Source organism: Vulpes lagopus, chromosome 8, assembly GCF_018345385.1.
Source record: "Vulpes lagopus strain Blue_001 chromosome 8, ASM1834538v1, whole genome shotgun sequence".
NCBI lineage: Eukaryota > Metazoa > Chordata > Mammalia > Carnivora > Canidae > Vulpes > Vulpes lagopus.
In genome coordinates, this window is record NC_054831.1 from 33,967,683 (window position 1) to 33,992,363 (window position 24,681).

Genomic DNA, 24,681 nt, shown 5'->3' on the forward strand with positions numbered 1-24,681 from the left:
CAACAGAAGCTCCAGAGTCTGCTTAGTAATACATAGGCACACCAATCAAGAAAAGTCTCAGGTTTTATTTTGTTTTGTTTCAACCATTTCTGAGATAAGAAATTAAAGAAATTCATTTCCCCCCTGAAAAAAAGATAGAAGAATGCTACAAAGTTAGCTCCAGAAGTATGGAACCAATCTCTCACTGGCTGGGTGTATCACTTTAACAAGAACAGAACTCACAGGATTTGTGAATGCATATTTGACCAGACCAAACTAGCAAATTCCTAAGTGCCAAAGACTTCTGAAGTGAAGAAGTCTAAAAGTACTCTTCTGATAAAATGCACAGGCATGCAACATGCACACGCACATGCGCGTGCGTGCACACACACACAGAGAAGAGTGGAAAAGTAAACCTATAATAAAAATAAAAGAATAAGAAGAGAAAGAAATGAGGAAAAACAAGAAACATAATAAAACTTAAGACAGAAGAGGGAAGGAAGAATTTTAAGAGGCCAGAAAAGGGAAGCATCAAAGAGAACGTCTCCCCTTTACTAGAATATATCACCCAGACATTGTATAAATATGACATATTAACGCTAAATAAGAATGTGAAAATTCTGAACTGCGATTGACTGCCACTTGTATGAGAAGTCTTCTTAGAGGAATTGACCCTTCTGTGCTGGTGGCAACTGAGTAAGGAGCTGAAAGATTTTCTGTGAAGTTTAGATGTAAACATTAATGTAACACAGGGCTTTGCAGTACATTAATGGTTAGATTATGCTTATTATACATGCACTCAACCTTTTAAATAGTTAATGTCTCAAGCACAGTGGGAACTAGCAATACTATTCTCTAGAAATTTTTATCAGGAAAGCAAAAGTATACCAAAACAAGCTCAAATCATAACAAAGCAATAGTACTTCATAAAATATACAAACTCTAAAAAGGAAAGAGTCGTATAAACAAATACACTCTAAAAAAAATACTTACAAACTTAGATCAACTATTTCCCAACTAATACAGAATGATAACTGGATTATCATAGAAAGTCAGATGAAAATGATGGAATCCTAATTAATGTAGTTAAGGCATATGCCATAAAAATCAGACTCAAATTACTTTAGGTGAATAGTTTAATACAATGGTTTTCTAAATCTAATTTCCAAATGCTGAATAATTTCAAGGATGTAAAGATGAAGGCTCCCTTAAATTCTTGATTGTGATCTTTAGTTTTGCTTCTTGTAATTTAACATTAAATTGAATATTCCCCACAGGCATACGATAACAAATTTTCTTGGTGCCAGAAACAAATTCACCCAAAGTATAAAAACTGACCATTAAAAAAAAGAAGAAAAAAAAAGATCAAAACTGCCTCACTTAGAAATCAAAAGGTGGTTATTATAACTATTCCTCTAAAAAAAAAAAAAAAAAAAACTATTCCTCTAATGACAAGATCTAACTCCTGAATGAGACAGAGCCACCTTCACCACCACTGCTAGCTCCTTGCAAATAGAGAACAGAAGATTTTTTAAGGTTGTCATATTTTTAAAATGTCTTTTGAAATCAGGTAATAGGGTCACTTATGTTACTGTTTAGAAGGTGGTTTTAAATGTTACTACATTCATGCCTCATAACAGCTTACGGCAACCAAGTCCATTAAGGAAAATGGTCCCAATGTTGCCGTCTTACAGATGAGAAGAAGGCTAAGTGACGTCCTCAAGTTGTTACCATGCAACAGGCATCACTGGTGCCCAGATCTCACAGTATCCACAGCAGGGCTCTTTTCACTCCAATCTAACAACTCATTTATAAGTCCTTATATGAAAAGCACTTTTAACACAATGCTAATTATAGGCTATTTCAATCTGGAAATCAGAGTGCTAGTGGCTAACAGTTAAGTCTCACAAAAAGCACAAGAATAAAAGACCAGATATTTTAGTTCTTAATACACAACTAATCAATTTTATGGTCAAGGATAACTCAGAGTATATTGGTTACAAAAAATGGCTCCAATAAGTAGAGCCAACAATAATTAAGTTATAAAATAACAATAACCAATAAAATCTCTGATTATTTAAAAATATGTTAAGAGGCAGAAGACTGTGTATCTCTTAGAAAATACCATTTTTGGACAAGAATTGTAACTTTTGCAATTATTTTTAAAGGAAAGAGCATTTCTGTACACATGCCAGCTAAGAGGTAGTAATAAAACGTTTTTACAATAGTAAAAATTAACACTTTGTTTTAAAATATACAGTGATAACCTACACAGAACTAATATTTGCTAAGCAAGTGGAGCACAAACTATATGGTTAAAATTTTTTTCAGAAAAAAAGCTAAAAGAAAAACTGTTGAAACGTCCAAAAATAATCATAATTTTAAAACACTAGGATATGATATATGACAGTATATTTGCTATAAGTGAAAGGACTCTTGAAAACAACTGAAAAATATATTAGATTTTCCCCCCACCATTAACAGCCTTCATGTTATGGTCAGTATTAAAACAAATTATTGAATACTATATTTAGGGGAAGAAAATTCTAAGGAAAAACAAAGTTCTCTGTCTGGCTTTATGGAATATCTTTTTTTTTTTTTTTATGGAATATCTTTAAAGCCACTTGAATAGTGATTATTAATGGAAAATTATAACTATACAAACCTGCTTGTTTTAAAAGGAATTTAAAATATCTTAACATTCAAGATAGAAATGAGAATTGATTCTGCAAAAATATTTTTGAAGTGAATACTTACCCAAAATATGCTTGCAAACTGCAAATGGTGATTTTGATTTCCTAAAGGATAAGAATATGTGCTCTGCATGCTGGCGTTGTTCATTATTAACCATGGAAGGTGGTGCCTTGAGAGTTTAAAAAACAAAAGCAAAACAAAACAAAAAAACAAAGTACACTTGTTTAATAAAAAAGCTTGAACAATAGCAAACCTTTAACCCACAACACAAGAAAATACTTTCACTTTTTGGGGGGGTAATGGGAGGACAATTCCTGCTTATTATTTTAAAGAAACTATAAGGGCAGCCCGAGTGGCTGGCTCAGTGGTTTAGCACTGCCTTCTGCCGTGGTCATGATCCTGGGGACCTGAGATCGAGTCCCACATCGGGCTCCCTGCATGGATGGAGCCTGCGCCCTCTGCCTGTGTCTCTGCCTCTCTCTCTTTCTTTCTCTCTCTCTCTCTCTGTGTCTCTCATGAATAAATAAAATCTTAAAAAAATAAAATACAGAATCCTTACCTTAAAAAAATAATAAATAAATAAATGAAAATAAAGAAACTATAAAGCATAAAAAACTATAAAGTATAAAACTTCATAATAAATATTTAAAATATGGTTTCAGGGTAATGGAAGAAATTCCTGGCAAACTCTGGGTGAGAATCCTTTAAAGTTGCTACATTTTAGAAGATAGATACTTACCTAACATTTTCCTTATCTTTTAAACATAGCTAACTTATTGCTTTTTATTCCAAAATATATTACTTCGCCTAACTTGACAAAGTTCAAATAATCTCTAAATTCTTCAGCACTGGTGAAACCAAATCCAAAGTCACTAAAAATTAATTTCTAACAGCAATCCTTTAAAATAAAAGTTTTATCAGATAATTTTACCTCAAGTTTTCTAAAATCACCATTAAACCAGAAATAATAGGGACCTGTAAAGTTTGAAATTTACAAAACTCCTATCTGAATAATAAATTAATCAGCAGAAAAGCCAGACTTCTGGCTTAACAAAAACAACTTCTATATATATAGTCTGCCAGGTTTTTAAATTCCATTTTGTTCTAACACACTTTCCTATAATGATACTCTTCTGAACCTAAAACAGATTCTCATTATACGGCTTGGTAATCTTTGACTTACTTTGATGGTCTGGCCTAAAGGAATTCTTATAATTAGCTAAAACCAGTTCAGATGCTACTCCTTATGATACAGCACCCTCTACAGCTCTCTAGATAAAAATGAAAGTATTTTCATTAAAGAATTGTATTGGGATGCCTGGGTGGCTCAGTGGTTGAGCGTCTGTCTGTCTGTCTGCCTTCGGCTCAGGGGGTGATCCTGGGGCCCAGGATCAGGGTCCAGGATCAAGTTCTACATCAGGCTCCTTGTGGGGAGCCTGTTTCTCCTTCTGCCTATGTCTCTGCCTCTATCTCTCATGAATAAATAAATAAAATCTTTAAAAAAAAAAGAACTGTATTAAATTCTTTAACATGTCTTTTGAAAACGGCTTTATTAATAAAATACTCTGAACAGCTAACTCTGCAGAGTACAAATATTTTTGTCCTTCCATTTGCAAATTCTTCATTCTTACTATTTTAATTCAACAAGCTTGTGTTTTTGTAAGATATTTCATCATTAATATCTGCTGACTATACCCCAAAAACAGCATATTAATAAATACTACAACATGTCCTACTGCTATGAATACAAATCAACTATAGACTACCCCAATAATTCTGATTTAAACATTCTTTCATAAAATAAAATAAAATAAAATAAAATAAATAAAATAAAATAAATAAACATTCTTTCTTCTCATCATCCCAGTACACATACATAATTTTGCAAATAATTAATTATGCCAGTTATTCTACAAAAATAGTTCCTAAAGCTAAAAATCTTTGGATACTCTGATATCCACATGCTTAATAAAGTACTGGTCTCAATTTAACTTTAATATGACAGAATGCTATTTCATTTATAAAATATCAGATTTCCTAAGTAATGAAGTATAATCTAAAAGTTGGCTTATCTTACCCACCTGGTTGAACATTTATCATACAAACAATAAAACCATCAATTGATTCATTAAATGACAATATGGTATTCACTTTAGTTTCCCAAAGCCAAAACTTCTAAATCTTTTTGAAAATGACTTGGCAATGGTTTCCACATAGCAAATTATGAGCATCGATGAGTCCTGAGAAGCTCTTTTGTTAAAAACAAAAGAAAAAAAACAAAGAAAACAATCCCAAACAGATTCCCAGTCCCCAAAGGTTTAGCAGGCTGGGACCCTAACCAAAAATATGCATTTTTCTCTTAAAAGTTCCTAGGTATTATGATCTCTAGAACCTCCACCTGTCAAACTCCTTCCTCTCAGGAAGTAAGAACTCATCCTTCAAATTCTGCTTCAGTCTCTCCTTCATCAGCCTTTGCTGACCTTTCCCTAGTCAGCCTGAACACAAATGATGTCTCCATCTCACCACCTTGTAGGATGCACTATGTATGTATCTCTACTATTCAATTTACCATAATGTACTGCAAGTATCTGCTTGCCCCTTCTCTCCTTTTCTCACTTTTCTGACACCAGGAACTTTCTTTTACTCATCTCTAAATTCCTAGAGCCTTGCACATACCAAAAGGAGAGGCAACACAACAATAACATTTATTGAGTACTTAGCACTGCAAGGCATTATTTTCAACTAATGGACAGGCATGACAGATATATAATCTCACATTAATCCTATTAACAACCTTATGAGGTAGAAACTAATAGTATCCCCATTTTACAGATGAAGAAACTGAGGAATGGAATAATCCATTTGCTCAAGGTTAAGTAGGAAGCAGAGGTGGAAACTGACTCAAGGGCTCTAACAGAAACTACACTCAGGTGTCTCAGTACCATGTAAGACTTATGCTTAAAACTTTGGGGTAGAAAGAATAAATTCCCCTAAAAGTCTTCCTCTAGCACCCCATACAGACATTAGGGTAAAGTTTGTAAGGTTTCAGTAAAGAAGTAATAATAGTAAAAGAGTTTTTTGCACTGTCTGTTCTTTCATTATAACTAATAGTAAAAGCTTTAAAACAGCTCACACTTCAGAGGTAGAGTCAAATGCACCAGAAGAGCCTGAAGAAATAGTAGATGGTAGCAGAGTATGGTGATGTTAAGAGAGGAAAACACAGGTGAGCGATCCCGGGTATCCTCAGGAAAACAAAGGCATGGTCAGGGGAAAAATTGAGAGGTATTTCTAAGGAGTCACATGAGCAGGAAACCTGAAGCTCTCAAATCCCTAACTCAATATACTGGTGTTTCTGGACCAGCCTGCACCATTCCACTAGCCTACCAAGGCCACCTTCAATTTACAAAACATCCAGAGGAAATACCATGGGTAGCAGAGAGCTAGAGGCATCTGAAGCTAGAACTTGAAACAAACACACTAATAAATGGACTACATGACATATTTAATATGAGGGGCTTAAGGGAGGGGGTCGGGAGAACCAAAGTGCCTAAATAACTTCTATTCAAGAAGTATTTACTGAGGACTGACTATAATTCAAGCACCATGCCAGAAGCTAAGAATATAAAAGTACAGAAAATCTTTCCCACCCTCACAGAGTTCTGAGTCTCAGAAAAGACAGACATTAATCAAATAATCACATGAATAATTATGACAGTCTATGATTTCTGCCACTAACTGCATTCTGGTCTCTCTGTCGTCATGCTAAACCTGTCCTCAAAAAGTCAGAAATCCCACTTGCTAAATCCTATGAGGCCTTTAGACTCTTTCCCTTGGCAGCTATAACAACTTTTATTAAGGTTAACAACAATAGCACCAATTAATCCTCACACAGACTGCTAAATTACATACTCTCCCATTTAATCATAGCAACATCCTTGTACGAATTATTTCCTCTTTTTTACATATGGAGAAACTTAGGTTCACAGATCATCACATGTCCAAGATCGTAAAAAGTATCACAACCAAAACTGCATATTAAGTCTGTGTGACATCAAAGCCCATGACCTGACTCTTTTTGTACTAATGAGGAAACACAGTTGAGTAGACTAATTTCTGTCAGATGGCTAATAAGGAAATCCAAATAATGTTCTTGGCTTACTCTAAGTATCATTATTTACAGGATAAATAAATGGGAAAAAAAGGTATCAAAGTCGCATTGAAAACATCAGGCACGACTTACAGATAGAAAACAAGCTACAAAAGTAGAAAACAAAACTGAAGTCATGCCACAGAGCTGACAGTTAGAATTTTTTTAGCTGTAACTGCTCTCTCATTTTTTAGAGAGAGCATGGCTTAACGTTCAAATTAGAAAATCACAGGTATACTACCTAAAACCACATTTACTGGTAGTTTTTGATTCATTCATTGAAGATTTTGTTAAGAATTTGCTCAATTTTTAGTTTTCTCTCTATAATCTTTTGTTAAACTTTTGGAACTTATCATTGCTCCTACCTAAATTAAATTTAAATTAAATTTAAAACTTTTAAACTTTTGGAACTTATCATCGCTCCTACATAAATTAAATTTAAATCCATAACACATGATGATATACTTTATTACTAAATTTAAATGTATTATACCAATATTTCATAGCATTCCACAGAGTAAATTCCAGATACTGGACCTTTCCGCTAAACAAATTGAGAGATGAGCCCTAATAATCTCTTGTGATTTCCTAGGATATTCCCAAAATTTGTCCTTCCAAGTCTGTTTTTCTCTCAAACTTCTCATATCACGATACCCATCACTCCAATCTCTCAGAAAATTACCTTATTTTTACTTTCCCAAAGTGAAAGCTCCCTGTATGATTAGCTCCTTTATGTAGCTTCCTTTTCAAAAAGAATATTCTCCAATCACCTTCTCCCAATTTCTTAACAAAATATTCCCTCCCCCTCAACTTTCGCTGAAATCTAAATCCTCCTCCCATACCTGTCCCACTGGCTCTCTGCTCACATCCACCTCATTTCCTCCCACATCTCTTTTCACTCTCTTTATCTTAAAGTTATACTTAGCAATGGCACACTGCATTCTGCTTACTAAAAGGTTTACCCTACCTTAAAAATCCCTTTAAAACAACCAGTCTCCTATAATTAAAAGAATAGGATACTGAATCAAAATGACCAGGTTTCTAATCCCACCTGTGTAGCGCATCAGTTGGAAAACTTCTATACAAGGATACCTCCAAGCAAGTCAGTGTTCCCATCTAATGACGCTAATGAATACGTCTCATAATTGGTAAGAGAACTACAGTTAAAAATACACATATGGGTCTCCCTAAATTAACCTACAATAATTAATACAATTCCAATTTAAATCCCAATGAACCCTATGGTTCATCTCAGAATATGACAAGGTGATCCCAAGACATGTAAGAAAAAGGCCAAAAAGAGTAAAATCAGGAAAAAAGGATCTTGAGAGCATTATGCTAAGTGAAATAAGTGAGACAGAGAAAGATATTCACTTATAGAGAAAGATATCATGTATATGTGGAATCTAACAAAAGAACAAAAAACATCCCCCTCCAAGCTTGTTATAGATACAGAGAACAGATTGGTGGCTGTGGGGAAGAAGAGGATGAAATGGGCAAAGGGGGTCAAAAGGTACAAACTTCCAGTTATAAAATAAGTAAGTCATGGGGATGTTGGGTATACCATCATAACCATAATTAGTAATATTTTATTGCATATCTGAAAGTTACTAAGAGAGTAGATCTTAAAATGTTTCATAAGAAAAAGATTTAATAGCCATATATGGTGATAGGTATTAATTGTGATCATTTCACAGTATATACAAATACTGAGTCATTATATTGTATATCTGAAACTAATAAAATATTATAGGTAATAAATAACACTTTGAGGTTCAAAAAACTATTAAAAATGTGGAGAAAGAATAAGAAAGGAGGGGGGATGAGTGAAAAAGGTGATGGAGATTAAAGAGTGCACTGTAATGAGCGCTAGGTGTTGTATGAAGTGCTAAATCACTAAACTGTACATCTGAAATTAATATTATACTGTATGTTAACTAACTGGAATTTTTTTTTTTACTAACTGGAATTTAAATAAAAACTTATAAAAAAAAAAAAAGAAAGGAATCTTACACAACCAGACTTGAACACTTATAAAGGCATTATCATAATTTTTAAAAATAGTAGAACAGGAAAAAACAAAGGAGCAGAGAATTCCCAGAAACACACCCATGACATGTGATAAATTAGTGAAGAAAGACTAGACTATACAATAAATGGCATAGGAAAGTGGGCTACTTATAAGCAAAAATGAAAGATCAGATATTTACTTATATCATACATAATAATAAATTCTAGGTGATTTTAAGATTTAAAAATGAAAAGCAAAACGTAAAAAAACTAATGACAAGGGACACCTGGGTGGCTCAGTGGTTGAACATCTGCCTTTGGCTCAGGTCGTAATCCTGGGATGGAGTCCCATATCAGGCTTCTCCACAGGGAGCCTGCTTCTCCCTCTGGCTGTGTCTCTGCCCCTGTGTGTGTATCTCATGAATAAATAAATCTTTAAAAAAAAAAAAAACCAATGACAAAACATTAAGAATAAAACATAGGAGGGGGCGCCTGCATGGCACAGTTGGTTGGGTGTATGACTCTTGGTTTTGGTATGGGTCGTGATCTCAGGATCCTGTGATTGAACCCTACCTCAGGCTCCGTGCTCTGCATGGAGTCTGCTTGAGACTCTCTCTCCCTAGCCCTCTGCCTCTCCTACTCGTGCTTTCTCCCTCTCTAGAATAAATAAATAAAATCTTAAAAAAAAGAAAAAGAAAACACAAGAGAATATGTCAGAGTAGGGAAGGATTATTTCAAACTTTACAAAAGGCATAAACTCTTAAAAATTAATAAATTCAACTGTTAAAATTATAACCTTCTAAACATTAACTGTAAGTGAAAGACTAGTCATAGATCAGAAGACAATAACTGCACTGAATATAATTAACAAAGGACTAATATTCAGAACATAAAAACTCCCACAGAAGACAACTTATAGCAGAAGCTGACAGCTACCTCTTCAATATTCACTCCTCTTCTTCCTTAGTAAAGAACTCGAATATGCAGCACTTTGCATAGCTAAATAACATTTCCTAGTGACCAGACTAAGTTCTGGCCAGTAAAATGTAAACAAAGCCTGGGGTAAGACTTCCTAAAGAGAGCTGATTCAGCTGGAAACATAATTTTCTTTTGTCTGTGGATCTTCTTTCCTCCTCCCTGGAAATGAATATGGTAGCTGTAGTTCTACTAATCATCTTAGATCACAAAAAGACGTAGAAGATGGAAAACATCAGCTAAGAATTATAAACAAAGGAAAAAAAACCCAGCAGCAGCAGCATGAGCCCCTGATGCTATCCTGGAGCCACAGACCATCTTCAGATCAATTTAACTCCACCCTTTATTGTGAGAAAAAATAATCATTTTTTAAAATGATTTCTTAAAAGACACTGTTATTGCTTAATAATTAAGCAATATTAAGCACACCGTTTGCTTAATAAGTGTTATTAAGCACATAATTTAAAAGACATATGCTGCCTAATCCAATCCAAACGATTACACAATGCAATAGAAAATGGCCAATAAACATGAGAACATACTCAACCTCACTAGTAACCAACCAGTGAAATACAAATTAAAACAGTAAGCTATTATTTCTGAGGGGAAACATAAAATTATGCAGATTAAAAAAAACTACAAAAACAAGCGCATGGAAGCTTGGGACTACTGTAGACAGTCATAAATTTAGATTAATCTAACATGGAACTTCGTTTGGAATTTAGAATTACTTATAAGTTGGTGGTCCTGAATAGCAAAGAATGCAAAAAAGTCCACTCCTAGGCATTTATTCCTAGAAAACCTCTCCCACACACATATAAAAGTCACACAAAGTTCCTACAGCACTATCATAACAAATAAAAAAGTAACAATTTGAATGCCATCATTAGGAAATACATTATAGTACTGCCACACAGTGGTTTATAAGACACTTAAAGACTAAACTAAGGAGTAGCCCGGGTGGCTCAGCGGTTTAGCGCCGCCTGCAGCCCAGGGCATGATCCTGGAGACCTGGGATGGAGTCCCATGTCGGGCTCCCTGCATGGAGCCTGCTTCTCCCTTTGCTTCTCCCTCTGCTTCTCCCTCTGCCTCTCTCTCTCTCTCTCTGTCTCTCATGAATAAATAAAAATATTTAAAAAAAAAAAAAAAAAAGGAAATATCTGTCAAAGATGTTCGTCGTGGCAATGTGGCTGGTGACAGCAAAAATGACCCACCAATGGAAGCAGCTGGCTTCACAGCTAAGGTGATTATCCTGAACCATCCAGGCCAAATCAGTACTGGAGATGCACCTGTGCTGGACTGTCACACAACTCACATTGCTTGCAAGTTTGCTGAGCTGAAGAAGATAAATCATCATTCTGGAAAAAAGCTGAAAGATGGTCCCAAGTTCTTGAAATCTGGGGATGCTGCCATTGTTGATATGACTCCTGGAAAACCTATGTGTGTTGTGTGTTGAGAGCTTCTCCAACTATCCTCCTCTAGGCCATTTGCTGTTTGTGACATGAGACAGATGGTTGCTGTGGGCATCATCAAAGCAGTGGACAAGAAGGCAACTGGAGCTGGCAAAGTCACCAAGTCTGCCCAGAAAGCGCAGAAGGCTAAATGAGTATTATCCCCAATACCTGCCACCCCAGTCTTAATCAGCGGTGGAAGAACCATCTCAGAACTGTTTGTGTCAATTGCCATTTAAGTTTAACAGTAAAAGACTGGTTAATAATAACAATGCATCATAAAACCTTCAGAAGGAAAGGAGAATGTTTTGTGGACCATTTGATTTTGTGTGTGTGTGTGTGTGTGTGTGTGTGTGTGGCAGTTTTAAGTTATTAGTTTTTAAAATCAGTACTTTTTAATGGAAACAACATGACCAAAAATCTGTCACAGAATTTTGAGACCCATTAAAACAAAAGTTTAATGAGGAAAAAAAAAGATTATATGTAAAATGGCTATATTAACATTCGTTAACCCAGGAAATGGGTACATGGTTATGATTTACATTGTTCTATATACTTCTTCATTTATTTGAAACACTGCATTTTTAAAATGAGGGAGCCTTCCATTACTGACAGTTCTGCTGATCTTGAACTCTGGCTAAAACCTAATAAAAATGGTAGATAAAATATTTCTAGCTTTTTTAATGTATTGCTGAGCTCACAAGACATTAAGAAATCCCCAGAAGCTAAAAGGAAACCAAAGCAGTGATCCAAAGATGAAAGATGGCACTTATACATTTACCCTAGAGACATTTGCCAATCCCAGATGACCTTGAGTTTCCATTCTGAGAGCTGCCCAAAAAGTAAAGAAGGCATCAGACATAGCCAGGGACCTCCTAAAATGGATAATAGGACATACCTCCACATAAAGCTGGGATCCTCAGTGTAAGGGTAAACCATTAAAAAGCAAAAAGAAAAACAACAGAGAGGGAGGAAGAGAGGGTGAGAGAAACTTGCTAGTGTGGATCTTAGTAATAGGTAAAAGAAGGAAAATTACCTCAGACAACTGATAACCACGAACAGGCCTTCTAATAGGTTTCCTGCTTCATTTCAACAAGACCTGTGTGTTCCAAAAACTTCAAGCCAATAAACTTAAAAATAGTCTATGTTGGTCATGCACCTAAGACACTTGTAGTAATGAATGCACCATAATCCAGGCCTCAGACTTTTCCAGAAATACTTTCAAAAGTTAATACTCAAAAATGTTTAAACACATGAGAAAGCAAGCCACCATGAGTCTAGAGAACAACGAATTAAAGAATAAAACCAACAAAACTCATAAAATATTGGAAATACAGAAACAATACAAAATGTTTAAAAGAACTTAAAAATGTATGATGTAAACCTAATCAAAAATAAAACCTTTTAAAATAAAAAAAATAAAATTAAACCTTTTTTTAAAAAAAAGATTTTATCTATTCATTCATAAGAGACACACAGAGAGGCAGAGAGACACAGGCAGAGGGAGAAGCAGGCTCCCTGCAGGGAGCCTGATGCGGAACTTGATTCTGGGTCTCCAGGATCAGTCCCTGGGCTGAAGGTAGCGCTAAACCGCTGAGCCACCCACGCTGCCCAGAAAATTTTACTTTTAAGAAAAATAATAAAATTCATTCAATTTGAAGTCATATATGAACCCACCAGACCCTTTTATAAGTCTCAGATTCATAATGGGATTTTAATAATCACATTTTTAATATCTTGAAACATTTTATCATTTCACCATTCTACGGACTATTTCATCAGACCTCATCAATTATTCCCAAATATGCTAAGGATACACTAACAACAAAATTAAAAAATTAAGAAATGATTACATCACCTGGAAAACCAATGCAACAGCAAAATAAATCAACACTATTACATTAGTCTCATTTTTTTTTTTACTACTTTGCTCAAAATATAGCATGAGCTTTCAACAACATATAAAAGAAATATAGAAACACCATGTTCATGGGTCTTTTTGTTTTAGGTTTCATTCAATAGTGGTAAGAATTCAGAATTTTTAAATTTCCACCCATAATAAAAGGAAATGGACAAGACATAATTATGAGGTGAATCAGAAGATAATGCACAAAGAAAAAAGAACAGCACTTTAGACCTGTAGTGTCCAATATAGTCAGTACCCACTAGCTACATGTGGTTGTTTAAATTAAATTAAAAACTTAGTTCCTTAGTTGCACTAGACACATTTCAAGTGCTTGATAACCAAATGTTGATAGTGGCTAACATATTACACAACAAAGATATAGAAAATCCTAACACTGCAAAAGATTCCAATGGGCTGACTCCATTTATGATGATAAAACTGATCATATAAATGTCATCTCAGACCCTGTGTCTGCAGATGATAATATTCTAGATCATTGGCTCTCAACTGAGCCAATTTTGATTCCCTAGGGGATGTCTGACAGTGTCTAGAGAGATTTTTGGTTGCCACAACTGGGAAGTGTTACTGGTAACTAATGGATCGAGGGTAAAAGATGCTGCTAAACATCCCACAATGCACACACCAGACCACAATAATGAAGAATTATCCAACCCAAAATGTCAATAGTGGCAAGGATACGAAACCTTGCCCTAGTTTTCTCAAACACAAGAATCAATGAATGAACCATATACTTCCAAGGACAAAAAGGAAATGATCCTAGTCTCACTGAGTCAATCATTAGACAAGAATTGCCTCATTACCCAATATTCTGTAACAAGAACCTGGATCAAATTGTTTTGCTAAGAGGATATGTGACACTATTTTTCTATTCTTACTCTTTTATGAGGTCTGAATTTAAAAACAAATTGATATAGTTCATAAGTGGACAAATGTTAACAGGTAGGTATGTATTAGAGGTGATAAAATATCCATAATCTTGATCATTCAATTGGTGTTTATAAACTTAAAAAGGAAAATTATTATTATGAAGCAAAGAATTTTGTCACTTCTCAATTAATGATATGTGCCACCAATATCTGCTAAAGTATGTGTTTTGGTGATTCTAATGCAAGAATCAGAATAACAAGGTAAAATCTATTAAAGATACAGCATTTGAGGCAGCCCTGGTGGTGCAGCAGTTTAGCGCCGCCTGCAGCCTGGGGTGTGATCCTGGAGACCCGGGATCGAGTCCCACATCGGGCTCCCTGCATGGAGCCTGCTTCTCCCTCTGCCTGTGTCTCTGCCTGCCTCTGAATAAATTTTTTAAAAAAAAAATCAATTCTTTAAAAAAAAAAAAGATACAGCATTTGATAACTAAATTAGTATATACTGCATTTTAACAGTGGAAATGCAACAACCAGAAGTAATGACAGAATCTTGAGAATTATTTGAAATCTGTAATCAATATTTACCAATCAGAAAATGAATGCAAAGAGACATACAGCCACACTCTAATCTATGCTGCCCTATATGGCCACATGTGGCTATTTAAATTAATTAATATTAAAATTTTAGTTGCTCCACTGCACTAGCCTATTTTAAGCACTCAATAGCCACCTGTTGCTACCAGCTACTTACTGTATTGGAGAGTGTAGATATAGAACATTCCCATCAACCCAGAAAGTCCTCTCAGCACTACTCTACAAGAAATTTAATTAACTCATCAAATACTTATTGAGTGCTTACCCTAAAGTTGCTTTAGCTTATGTGCTTTGATGCAATGTTATTTGATACATTAAAGTACAAAATAACAGCTAACACGGAGCACTTAACATGTGCCAGGCACTAACGCTAAACACTTTCTTTTAATGCAATCATTTAATCTTCACATTAATTACATGAGATAGGAACTATGATTTTTCTATTGTAGAGATGAAGAAACAGACACACAGAGGTTCAATGACTTGCCAAATGTCACACAGCTAGTCGGAAGCCAAGAAGAATCCAAACTATCTGGCTCTTGAGCTTCTATTTTATACTGCCTTTTAATTTCTAAATTTCTTTTTTTTTTTTTTTTAATTTTTATTTATTTATGATAGTCACAGAGAGAGAGAGAGAGAGAGAGAGAGAGAGAGGCAGAGACACAGGCAGAGGGAGAAGCAGGCTCCATGCACCGAGAGCCCGACGTGGGATTCGATCCCAGGTCTCCAGGATCGCGCCCTGGGCCAAAGGCAGGCGCCAAACCGCTGCGCCACCCAGGGATCCCTAATTTCTAAATTTCAATAATTTTCCATGTATGCTAACATAAACAACAGGGTGATTACCACTGCTGTTTTCTTTTCTTTTTTAAAAAAAAGATTTTATTTATTTATTAATGATAGACAGAGAGAGAGAGGCAGAGACACAGGCAGAGGAGAAGCAGGCTCCATGCAGGGAGCCCGATGTGGGACTTGATCCCAGGTCTCCAGGATCACGCCCTGGGCTGAAGGCGGCGCTAAACCGTTGAGCCACCCCGGCTGCCCTGCTGTTTTCTAAATAGTTGTCTAACCCCTGTCACAAAACCACAGAATTGGGGTCAAAAAATTTTATGTTAAAACATGGATATACTATGAGTTACAATGAAATTTCCATTAACTTTTAAGAAAAAAGTTGAAAAATTTTGAGCTTCTAACAAGGCATTTTTTTTTTTTAAGATTTTATTTATTTATTCATGAAAGACACACAGAGAGAAAGAGGCAAAGACACAGGCAGAGGGAGAAGCAGGCTCCATGCACTGGGAGCCCGACGTGGGGTTCGACCCTGGGTCTCCAGCATCAGGCCCTGGGCCGAAGGTGGCGCTAAACTGCTGAGCCACCCGGGCTGCCCCTACAAGCCATTTTAAGGTATTCCCAGAGTCCCCCAAACATGTATTCATTCTTCTTTCCCATAAGAGTCACTATGGCATTAAAAAAGTTTTTTTAAGGGATCCCTGGGCGGCGTAGCAGTTTAGCGCCTGCCTTTGGCCCAGGGCGTGATCCTGGAGACCCAGGATCAAGTCCCACGTCGGGCTCCCAGTGCATGGAGCCTGCTTCTCCCTCTGCCTGTGTCTCTGCCCCTCTCTCTCTCTCTCTCTCTCTCTATCATAAATAAAAATAATTTAAAAAGAGACATTTAAAAAAAAAGTTTTTAAATATTAATTCCCCACCCCGTACCCTAGCTTTGTTCAGAATTTCATCATCTCTTTGCTTTTTTTTAATAATATATTTATTTTTTATTGGTGTTCAATTTGCCAACATACAGAATAACACCCAGTGCTCATCCCTTCAAGTGCTCCCGTCAAGTGCTCCCCTCAGTGCCCGTCACCCATTCACCCCCACCCCCCCGCCCTCCTCTCCTTCCACCACCCCTAGTTCGTTTAACTAACTCCCAGAGTTAGGAGTCTTTATGTTCTGTCTCCCTTTCTGATATTTCCCACACATTTCTTCTCCCTTCCCTTATATTCCCTTTCACTATTATTTATATTCCCCTCATCATCTCTTTGCTGAACAGCCTCTAACTGGTCTTCCTACCTCACATCTTGCTTCTCTCAGATTTTCACATATCAAACCACAAGTCTGTGAAGTCATTATTACTGGGTGAATTCAAGTTAAATTATTGTGACAAATAAGGCCTTAAGATAACCCAGCTCAGGGATCCCTGGGTGGCGCAGCAGTTTGGCGCCTGCCTTTGGCCCAGGGCGTGATCCTGGAGTCCCGAGATCGAATCCCACGTCGGGCTCCCTGCATGGAGCCTGCTTCTCCCTCTGCCTGTGTCTCTGCCTCTCTCTCTCTCTCTCTGTGACTATCATAAATAAATAAAAATTTATAAAAAAAAAAAAAAAAAAAGATAACCCAGCTCCTGCCTATTTACCTCGGCTCATCTCGTAGTACTCCTTTCAGGTTTACCCACGCATTCTTTTTCATTCAACAAATATTACCGACCAATACTATGTGCAAACAAGGTCCCTAAACTAATACATATGAGAGTCCAGCAAAGGAGACCAATATTTATTCGTTAATCACACAAATAAATGCAAAATTTCAAATGTGGTAGGTGTTATGAAAGAACTACAGTTATCTAAGTGTAAGATCAATCTCACCTTCTAGGGAAGCTAGGGAAGGCTCCCCTGAAAGTAACTATGTAGAGACCTGAAGGAGTAGGTAAAAGTGAAGAACATTCTAAGCAGGAAAAAGTATATGAAAGGTCCTGGGGCAGGATGAAGAACAGGAGAGTAAAAGACTGAAAGAGAGTTGGTGTTGCCGAGACAGAGTAAAAGCAACAGAAGGGTTCTGAAAAACTGAAAAGCTAAAAATTTACTCAAAGCCTTACAAAAAGTATCAGTAATAAAACTTCAATTCAATTGAATTCAATTCAAACAATTACCTGCGTAATCTATCTCTGAAACCTATTCTCTAGGCCTTGCCCTATAGTGGTCTGTTCATACATTTTAGTCCATAAATTACTACCAAACGCCTACTACATGCCAGGCAATGTGCTAGATACTTCAGACACAACGAGTCAATGATAAAAACAAACAAAACCCCTCTCCTGTGGAGCTTACAATCCAGTAGATGAGGATATTTAATATTACTAAAGTAAATGACACTATGAAAAAATAATTTAAGAGTGGTCAGGCTTCTTTAATAAAGTAAACAACTACATTAAGATCTGAAGAATTAAACGTTAAATAGGCAGAAAGGGGAGAATGATGTTCCAAGCCAAGGGAATACATAGACATAAGGTTCTGGAAGGAGGAAGCAGATCAAATGTAATGAACTGAAGCCCAGCATGCTGTAGCCTAAGCCCAGCTTCACGAATGTGTGACCTGTGGAGTCTCATAGGGCCCAACTCTCTAAAGGGCCCCCTGCTTAATTTGATACTTTGCTGTTGCCATTCTGAAATTCTTAATAATTTTATCTTTGGACTTTTATTTTGCAGGTGAAGCCCAATGGGACAAGAAGAACATGTGTAGGAGCTGTAAAGACAGGATCGTGGCCAGGCACACATACACATGGCTCAAGGCAGTCTGGGGTGCTACGGGCTCCATGGTGGCTGTGGTCAAAGCTAGGCCCAACCAGCAGCAGCTTCAGGACCTACCATGAGAAGCCAGCTTGCCTGTTCATCCCCCAACCCTGTCCCTGAGGCACCTGCACAAACATTAACTCTCCAGCCTAAGCACTGTGACAGGAACTCAAGGAGTAAATTTGGCAATAAATTACAAAAGAAAAATGTACAAATGGACACTGCAATAAAGCATTTCAGGGAGTTAGTAGAGTTCTTCAGAGCTTAGAATCTCTGGTTTTCAAAATTTCTACAGCAAAGCAAGTATCTCCAGGCTTGGAAATAAAAATTAAATTTAAAAATCATTGTATTGAGCAGGAAAATGGCTATTTTAGTATAAAGCTCTTGACAGACCATTTATTAATCAGAAAGATAATTCTAGTTTTCTTTTATAACTGAAGACACAATGGCAGCATGCATAGAAAGACATCTTTAATTGTATACAAATTTAATCATATACAAATCATTAGTATGCTACTTTTGGTTTCTTCTATGACCTCTACAAGTAACAAGAATTGTCAGAAGAAACATTAAAATATTGTATAAAATTACATCTAAAATTAAATTCAGTATGAAGTCTTTAAAAAAAAAATGTTCTGTAAGAATCATCAGCTCTAAAATTCGTAAATAATTAATAGGAAATTTATTCCAAAGTTGTCACAGCCTATAAAACATAACTCTAGTAATAGCTGCATCAGTAGAAAGATCCTACTCAAAATAATAACCAAAAATTTACAATATTGTATTTGCCAAGAGCAACTGACATCACTTTCAATTATACCAAATGAAAATGAACTTGCTAAAAGTAAAAAATTTGACGACCCAATAAATTTGTAGAAAAGCCAAAAATATCTTATGACCAATCAAGATTCCACATTAAAATGTTATTATATTACATACAATTATACTAAAATATTCTTCTTTCACAATGTATAAGTTTGCTGTTACAGAGAAAGCACTATTACTATTGACAAGTATATAAAGGAAAAAGCCTTTATATTTTATTTTTTTTTTAATTTTTTTTTTTTATTTATTTATGATAGTCGCAGAGAGAGAGAGAGAGAGAGAGAGAGAGAGAGAGGCAGAGACACAGGCAGAGGATGAAGCAGGCTCCATGCACCGGGAGCCCGGTGTGGGATTCAATCCCGGGTCTCCAGGATCGCGCCCTGGGCCAAAGGCAGGCGCCAAACCGCTGCGCCACCCAGGGATCCCAGCCTTTATATTTTAAAGCCGCTAATGGCACTTTTTCCTGCTTTTTGAACAAGGAGACACACATTCTCATTTTACATGAGGCCCCACAAATTATGCAGACAACCCTGGCTGGGAAACAAAGAAAGTAGACAGGAACTGGCTTATGGCTGGAGTATGAAGGAGGCAAGAACTATGCTGAGCTTTCAGAACTCTATTATGGAAGCCATTAAATATGGGAGAATGAAATGAGACACGGCCTCGTAAATCAGAATCTTTATAAATAAGACAGATAAGACAGACAGCATTCTGTCTGTCATATAGTTTTAACAATGATTATGTACCTTCTAAACTTTGAAAACCCCTACTCTAGAATATTCTTGTCATTTTACAGTGGGCCCAATTTTTCCCACAATTATAAGTGAATAGAACTTGGCCTGAGAGTAAACCCATATTCCTTCTCCAAAATAAAGTTTAATGGCTTTCTAATAGCGCTGTCTCAAAATACTTTTTCCTTTTATTTGCTAGCAAGATTATGCTTAACTAGCACTGATTAAATAAAACTGCAAAAATGGAACCTGACTTACAAATATAATTTTTATTCAGCCTCAGCCATGAGACAGCTTTTAATTTTCTGAGACAAAAAATATAGAATAGTCAAGAAAGTAATAATAGATTTTAAAAACACACGCAACATTCAAATTTATCAGAATGACATATTAACATGTGATTCAATGTTTTATACTGTAAAAAATTAAAACTATACTGAAATGTACTCTTTCTACTTCCATCCCATTATCTCTATATAGCCATTCTTAAAAGGTTAATATAATATATATCTTCCAATTCTGTTTATATATATATATATACACACACACACACACAAATATACGTAGAGATTTTTTTTTATTTAGAAAGCAAAAACAAGATCGTATCTTGTTCTGCACTTTTTACCTTCACTGTGAGGTTTTTTCCATGTCCATTTCAATCTTTCCATAAAAAAAAAAAAACTACCATATGGTAGATCTACATTTCTTGAGAGCTCCAGAGACAACATACCACCAAATGATCTACCAAAAAGTTGTAACTTTTTTTTTTTTGGACCCCCGCCCCGCACAGCCGGCGCGGGGGGGGGGGGGGGGGGGGGCAAAAAGTTGTAACTTTTTTAAAAAAAAGATTTTATTTATTCATGAGAGACACAGAGAGAGAGGCAGAGACATAGGCAAGGGAGAAGGCAGGCTCCCTGTGGGGAACCCGATGCAGGACTCCATCCCAGGACCCTTGGATCACTACCTGAGCCAAAGGCAGATGCTCAACCACTGAGCCACCCAGATGCCCCAAAAGTTGTAACTTTTTATCCTCTACTAGCATTAAAGCATGGTCTGTTTTTTCATTATCTGTTACCTTCACGATGTGAAATATCATTTTAATCATAGTTCTGTTTTTGGACCATTCTTTTTCAATTTTCTATTCTTTTCCCATGCCAGGACTACAATGTCTCAATTACTATAGCTTTTTTGTAATTTTTATTTTATTTTTTTATTTTCTTAAAGATTTTATTTTTAAGTAATCTCTACATCCAACATAGGGCTCGAACTCACATCCCCAAGATCAGGAGTCACATGCTCCACCAATTGAGCCAGCCAGGCACCCCTCAATTACTGTAGCTTTTGAATAAGTTTTAGTAACTGTACTTCAAGTCCCCCAAGCCCTTCATTTCCCTTTTTTTATTTTTTAAAATTTTATTTATTTATTCATGAGAGACACACAGAGAGAGGCAGAAACACAGGCAGAGGGAGAAGCAGGCTCCATGCAGGGAGCCCAAAGTGGGACTCAATCTCAATCTCGTGCCTCCAAGATCATGCCCCGGGCCAAAGGCAGGTGCTAAACTACTGAGCCACCCAGGGATCCCCATTTTCCTTTTTAAAAAGTGTTCTTTTTAGTTCTCATACAACTATTCTTCCAGGTATATTTTCTTATTAATTAGTCACATTTTTCTTCCACCTGATAAAAGGGTGAGCAGGAAAGAAAGATTTTGATTGACATTATATTCAATTTATAGATTAATGATGGAGGAATTGTCACCTTCCCTTCAATTAATTCAAAGAATTAATTCTTTGAACTGAGAAATGCAGCCTTCATTTAATTCAGATTTCCTTTTGAATTCTTTGAATAAACTACATAGTTTTCTTTATAAAAAGTTGCATGTTTAACCGTATCCTGTAATTCATGCCTACAGTTTTTATTCCTGAAGGAATGAGGTCTTTTTTTCTTCCAGTTTTAACTTGATCATTGTTGATATAAAGGAAATCTCACAATTAGTTTATTTGTCTTATATCTGGCCATCTTACCAAATAACTATTCTAATAGTTCTAACAGTTTAATTTCCTTCGATTTCTTTTTCTGGATATCACCTGCAAATAATCATCTTTTTTTTACTTTTCTTCTATTTACACTTACTTCTTTTTCTTATCTAATTGTATCACTAGGCCCTCCAAGTGTTAAGCAGTAATTATATTATGACTCCCTATTTTACTCAAGAATATCACCATTTACTGGTGGCTTGAAAGACCTTTATTTTTTTTTAAGTCAATTCCTAGTTTATTGAATTTTTTAGTCATAAAAGACTTAAATTTTATCAACTGCCTTTTAGATATCTATGATTTCAAAAATCTTCACTTTTCTCTGGATCACTGGCTATGTTCCAATTAGTGGAGTTTGACAAATCCAACTGCAAAATACACATTTAATTGAGCTTTAAATAAAAATTCCCCACTAACTAGTTTTTTGAAAAAAAAATTATTAGTGTTAGTATTCTAATATCTAGTGCCATAGCAAAGATTAAAAGACAAAATTGAAAATATAAAAATGCTTATTCAATGTAATGCATCTTTCCAATAACAAAAGTAATTGCTACAATCAAAATTCTTAAATCACAACATGTTCATTATTGATTACCAAAAATAAAAGCACTGTACCCTATACACAGGAGGGACTAAGGGAGTATCTACTAAATAAATGTGCAAAGGGCACCTGGGTGGCACAGTCAGTTGAGCATTCCACTCTTTGTTTTGGTTTGGGTCATGATATCAGAATCATGGATCAAGCCCTGCCTCTTTGGGCTCCACATTCAGTGGGGAGTCTGCTTCTCTCTCCCTCCCCCACTCAAGCTCTCTTTAAAATAAATAAATAAATCTTAAATAAATAAATAAATAAATAAATAAATAAATAAATGCTCAAATATTCCCCAAGCATATGGCATTCAGTTCTCAGGCTTTCATACAAATATCTCTCTTACCTGGCAAACCCCTCACCCAACTGGAAAACTCCAACTTGTCCTTCATTGACTACTCAGCTTAAGGATCACCTCTTCCAAGAAGCCCTTTGTAAGACCTCACCTCAGTATGAGATACATGCCCCTCCTCTGTACTATCAGAGGGCATTAGCATATACTTTCATTATGTTACCTAAAAACTGCTAATAGTTTTGCCTTTCTCCCCCATTAGACTATACTCTCCTTGAAAACGAGGTCTTTCTCCTATCTCTTTAGCATACATAGCATTATACCTAGCAAATACATATGGAAAAAATGCTCTAGAATGAATGAGTGGCCAGAGATTTAACTCTAAATCCAATTGGCAAATCTGAAATCTGAATCTGGTATTTTCTGAATCTCATATTTTCTTTATAGTTTATTATTTTTTAAAAAGATTTTATTTATTCATTCATAAGAGACAGAGAGAGAGAGGCAGAGACACACAGGCAGAGGGAGAAGCAGGCTCCATGCAGGGAGCCTGATGTGGGACTTGATCCCAGGTCTCCAGGATCACGCCCTGGGCTGAAGGCGGTGCTAAACCGCTGAGCCACCCTGGGCTCCCCTCTTTATAGAGTTTAAAGCTCTTCTATTTACTTCAGGGGATTGATGTGAGAATGATAAGAATTTTTTGTTTTGCACTATAATTTTGCAGATGCTTTCGAAATAGTAACCAGATTCCACTACAAAAAAAAAAAACATAGAAAAATAAATCTTTCTCATTTACATTTATTAAATAAGTTACATTTACACTTACTAAATCCACTTTGGTTTTAAAACAATTATAGTAAATTATTTTTCTGTGAAGTATCAGTTAACATATGTACTTGGCACTTTCTTATATTAGCACTACACATACTCAGAAAGGACAATCCCTAACACTTCAAGTGAGCTAGAAAAACAAAACCAAGGAAATTCAAGAAAATAAACAAATAAAGCATTTTTCAGGTTACCATTCAAACTAATATGATATTAATACTAAAAGAATACTAAACTTTTCCACTATGATGTCTCTAAAATCAAAACACATCCTATATTTTATATCTATTCATGCACACATACAAAATGGAAACAAACTTCCTTTAAAATTCATCCACAATGAGGTGAACAAAGAAAAGCACAGGAAAATATGGATTATACAATTTCATTTATGTACAAAAAATACATTTTAAAAATGATGAGTGTACTTCTTTGGTGGGGGTTTGGTGGTAGCAGTTATGCAGTCTCAAAACAAGGTCCCTGTCACCTCTTGGTCCCAGCTGCAAGGGAGGGACAATCTCTGTGAGATTCAGATGTGGTTTTGTTAATTCTGGGGCCTACTACCAGCTCTCTATGTTGAGTATCTTTTAAACATGAAATTGCTATCAGCATTGTAGAGGCTATGTTAGTTTTGCTTGGTCCTACTGATTTATAATTACCCACAAATAAATACATGGTGAAAAAGAAACCAAACAAATGAAAAAATAAAATAAAAAATAAAAATGATGTATATATGCTCTTATATGCCTAGAGATTTTTTTAAGATTTATTATTTGAGGGGCACCTGGGTGGCTCAGTGGTTGAGCATCTGCCTTTGGCTCAGGTTGTGATCCAAGGGTCCTGGGATCAAGTCCTGCATCAGGTTCCCCGCAGGGAGCCTGCTTCTCCCTCTGCCTATGTTTCTGCCTCTCTCTCTGTGTCTCTCATGAATAAATAAATAAAATCTTTTAAAAAAAAAAAAAAGATTATTTGAGACAGACCGAGTGAGAGAGTGAGAGAGAGCGCACATGCACACACACAGGGCAGAGGGAGAGGGAAAGAGAATCTCAAGCGGACTCCGTACTGAGCATGGAGGCCAACTCAGGGCTCAATCTCACAATCCTGAGATCACGACCTGAGCTGAAATCAAGAGTGGGATGCTTAACCAACTGTGCCACCCAGGGACCCCACCTAGAGATTT

The 24,681-nt window shown here is 36.0% G+C and overlaps 1 protein-coding gene across 3 annotated transcripts in view; it reads right to left on the reverse strand.

Moving 5' to 3' along the window:
• The window catches only part of XPO4 (exportin 4), a 119,806-nt gene that overhangs the window by 90,534 nt on the left and 4,591 nt on the right, over positions 1-24,681 (reverse strand). For 2 of the 3 annotated variants that reach the window (XM_041768317.1, XM_041768316.1), the window contains one exon: positions 2,737-2,842. In XM_041768317.1, the coding sequence (XP_041624251.1) occupies positions 2,737-2,830 (94 nt within the window). In that variant the 5' untranslated portion in view covers positions 2,831-2,842. Of the gene's footprint in view, positions 1-2,736; positions 2,849-24,681 lie in introns of those variants that run through there. The other variant, XM_041768318.1, reaches the window with a different exon arrangement.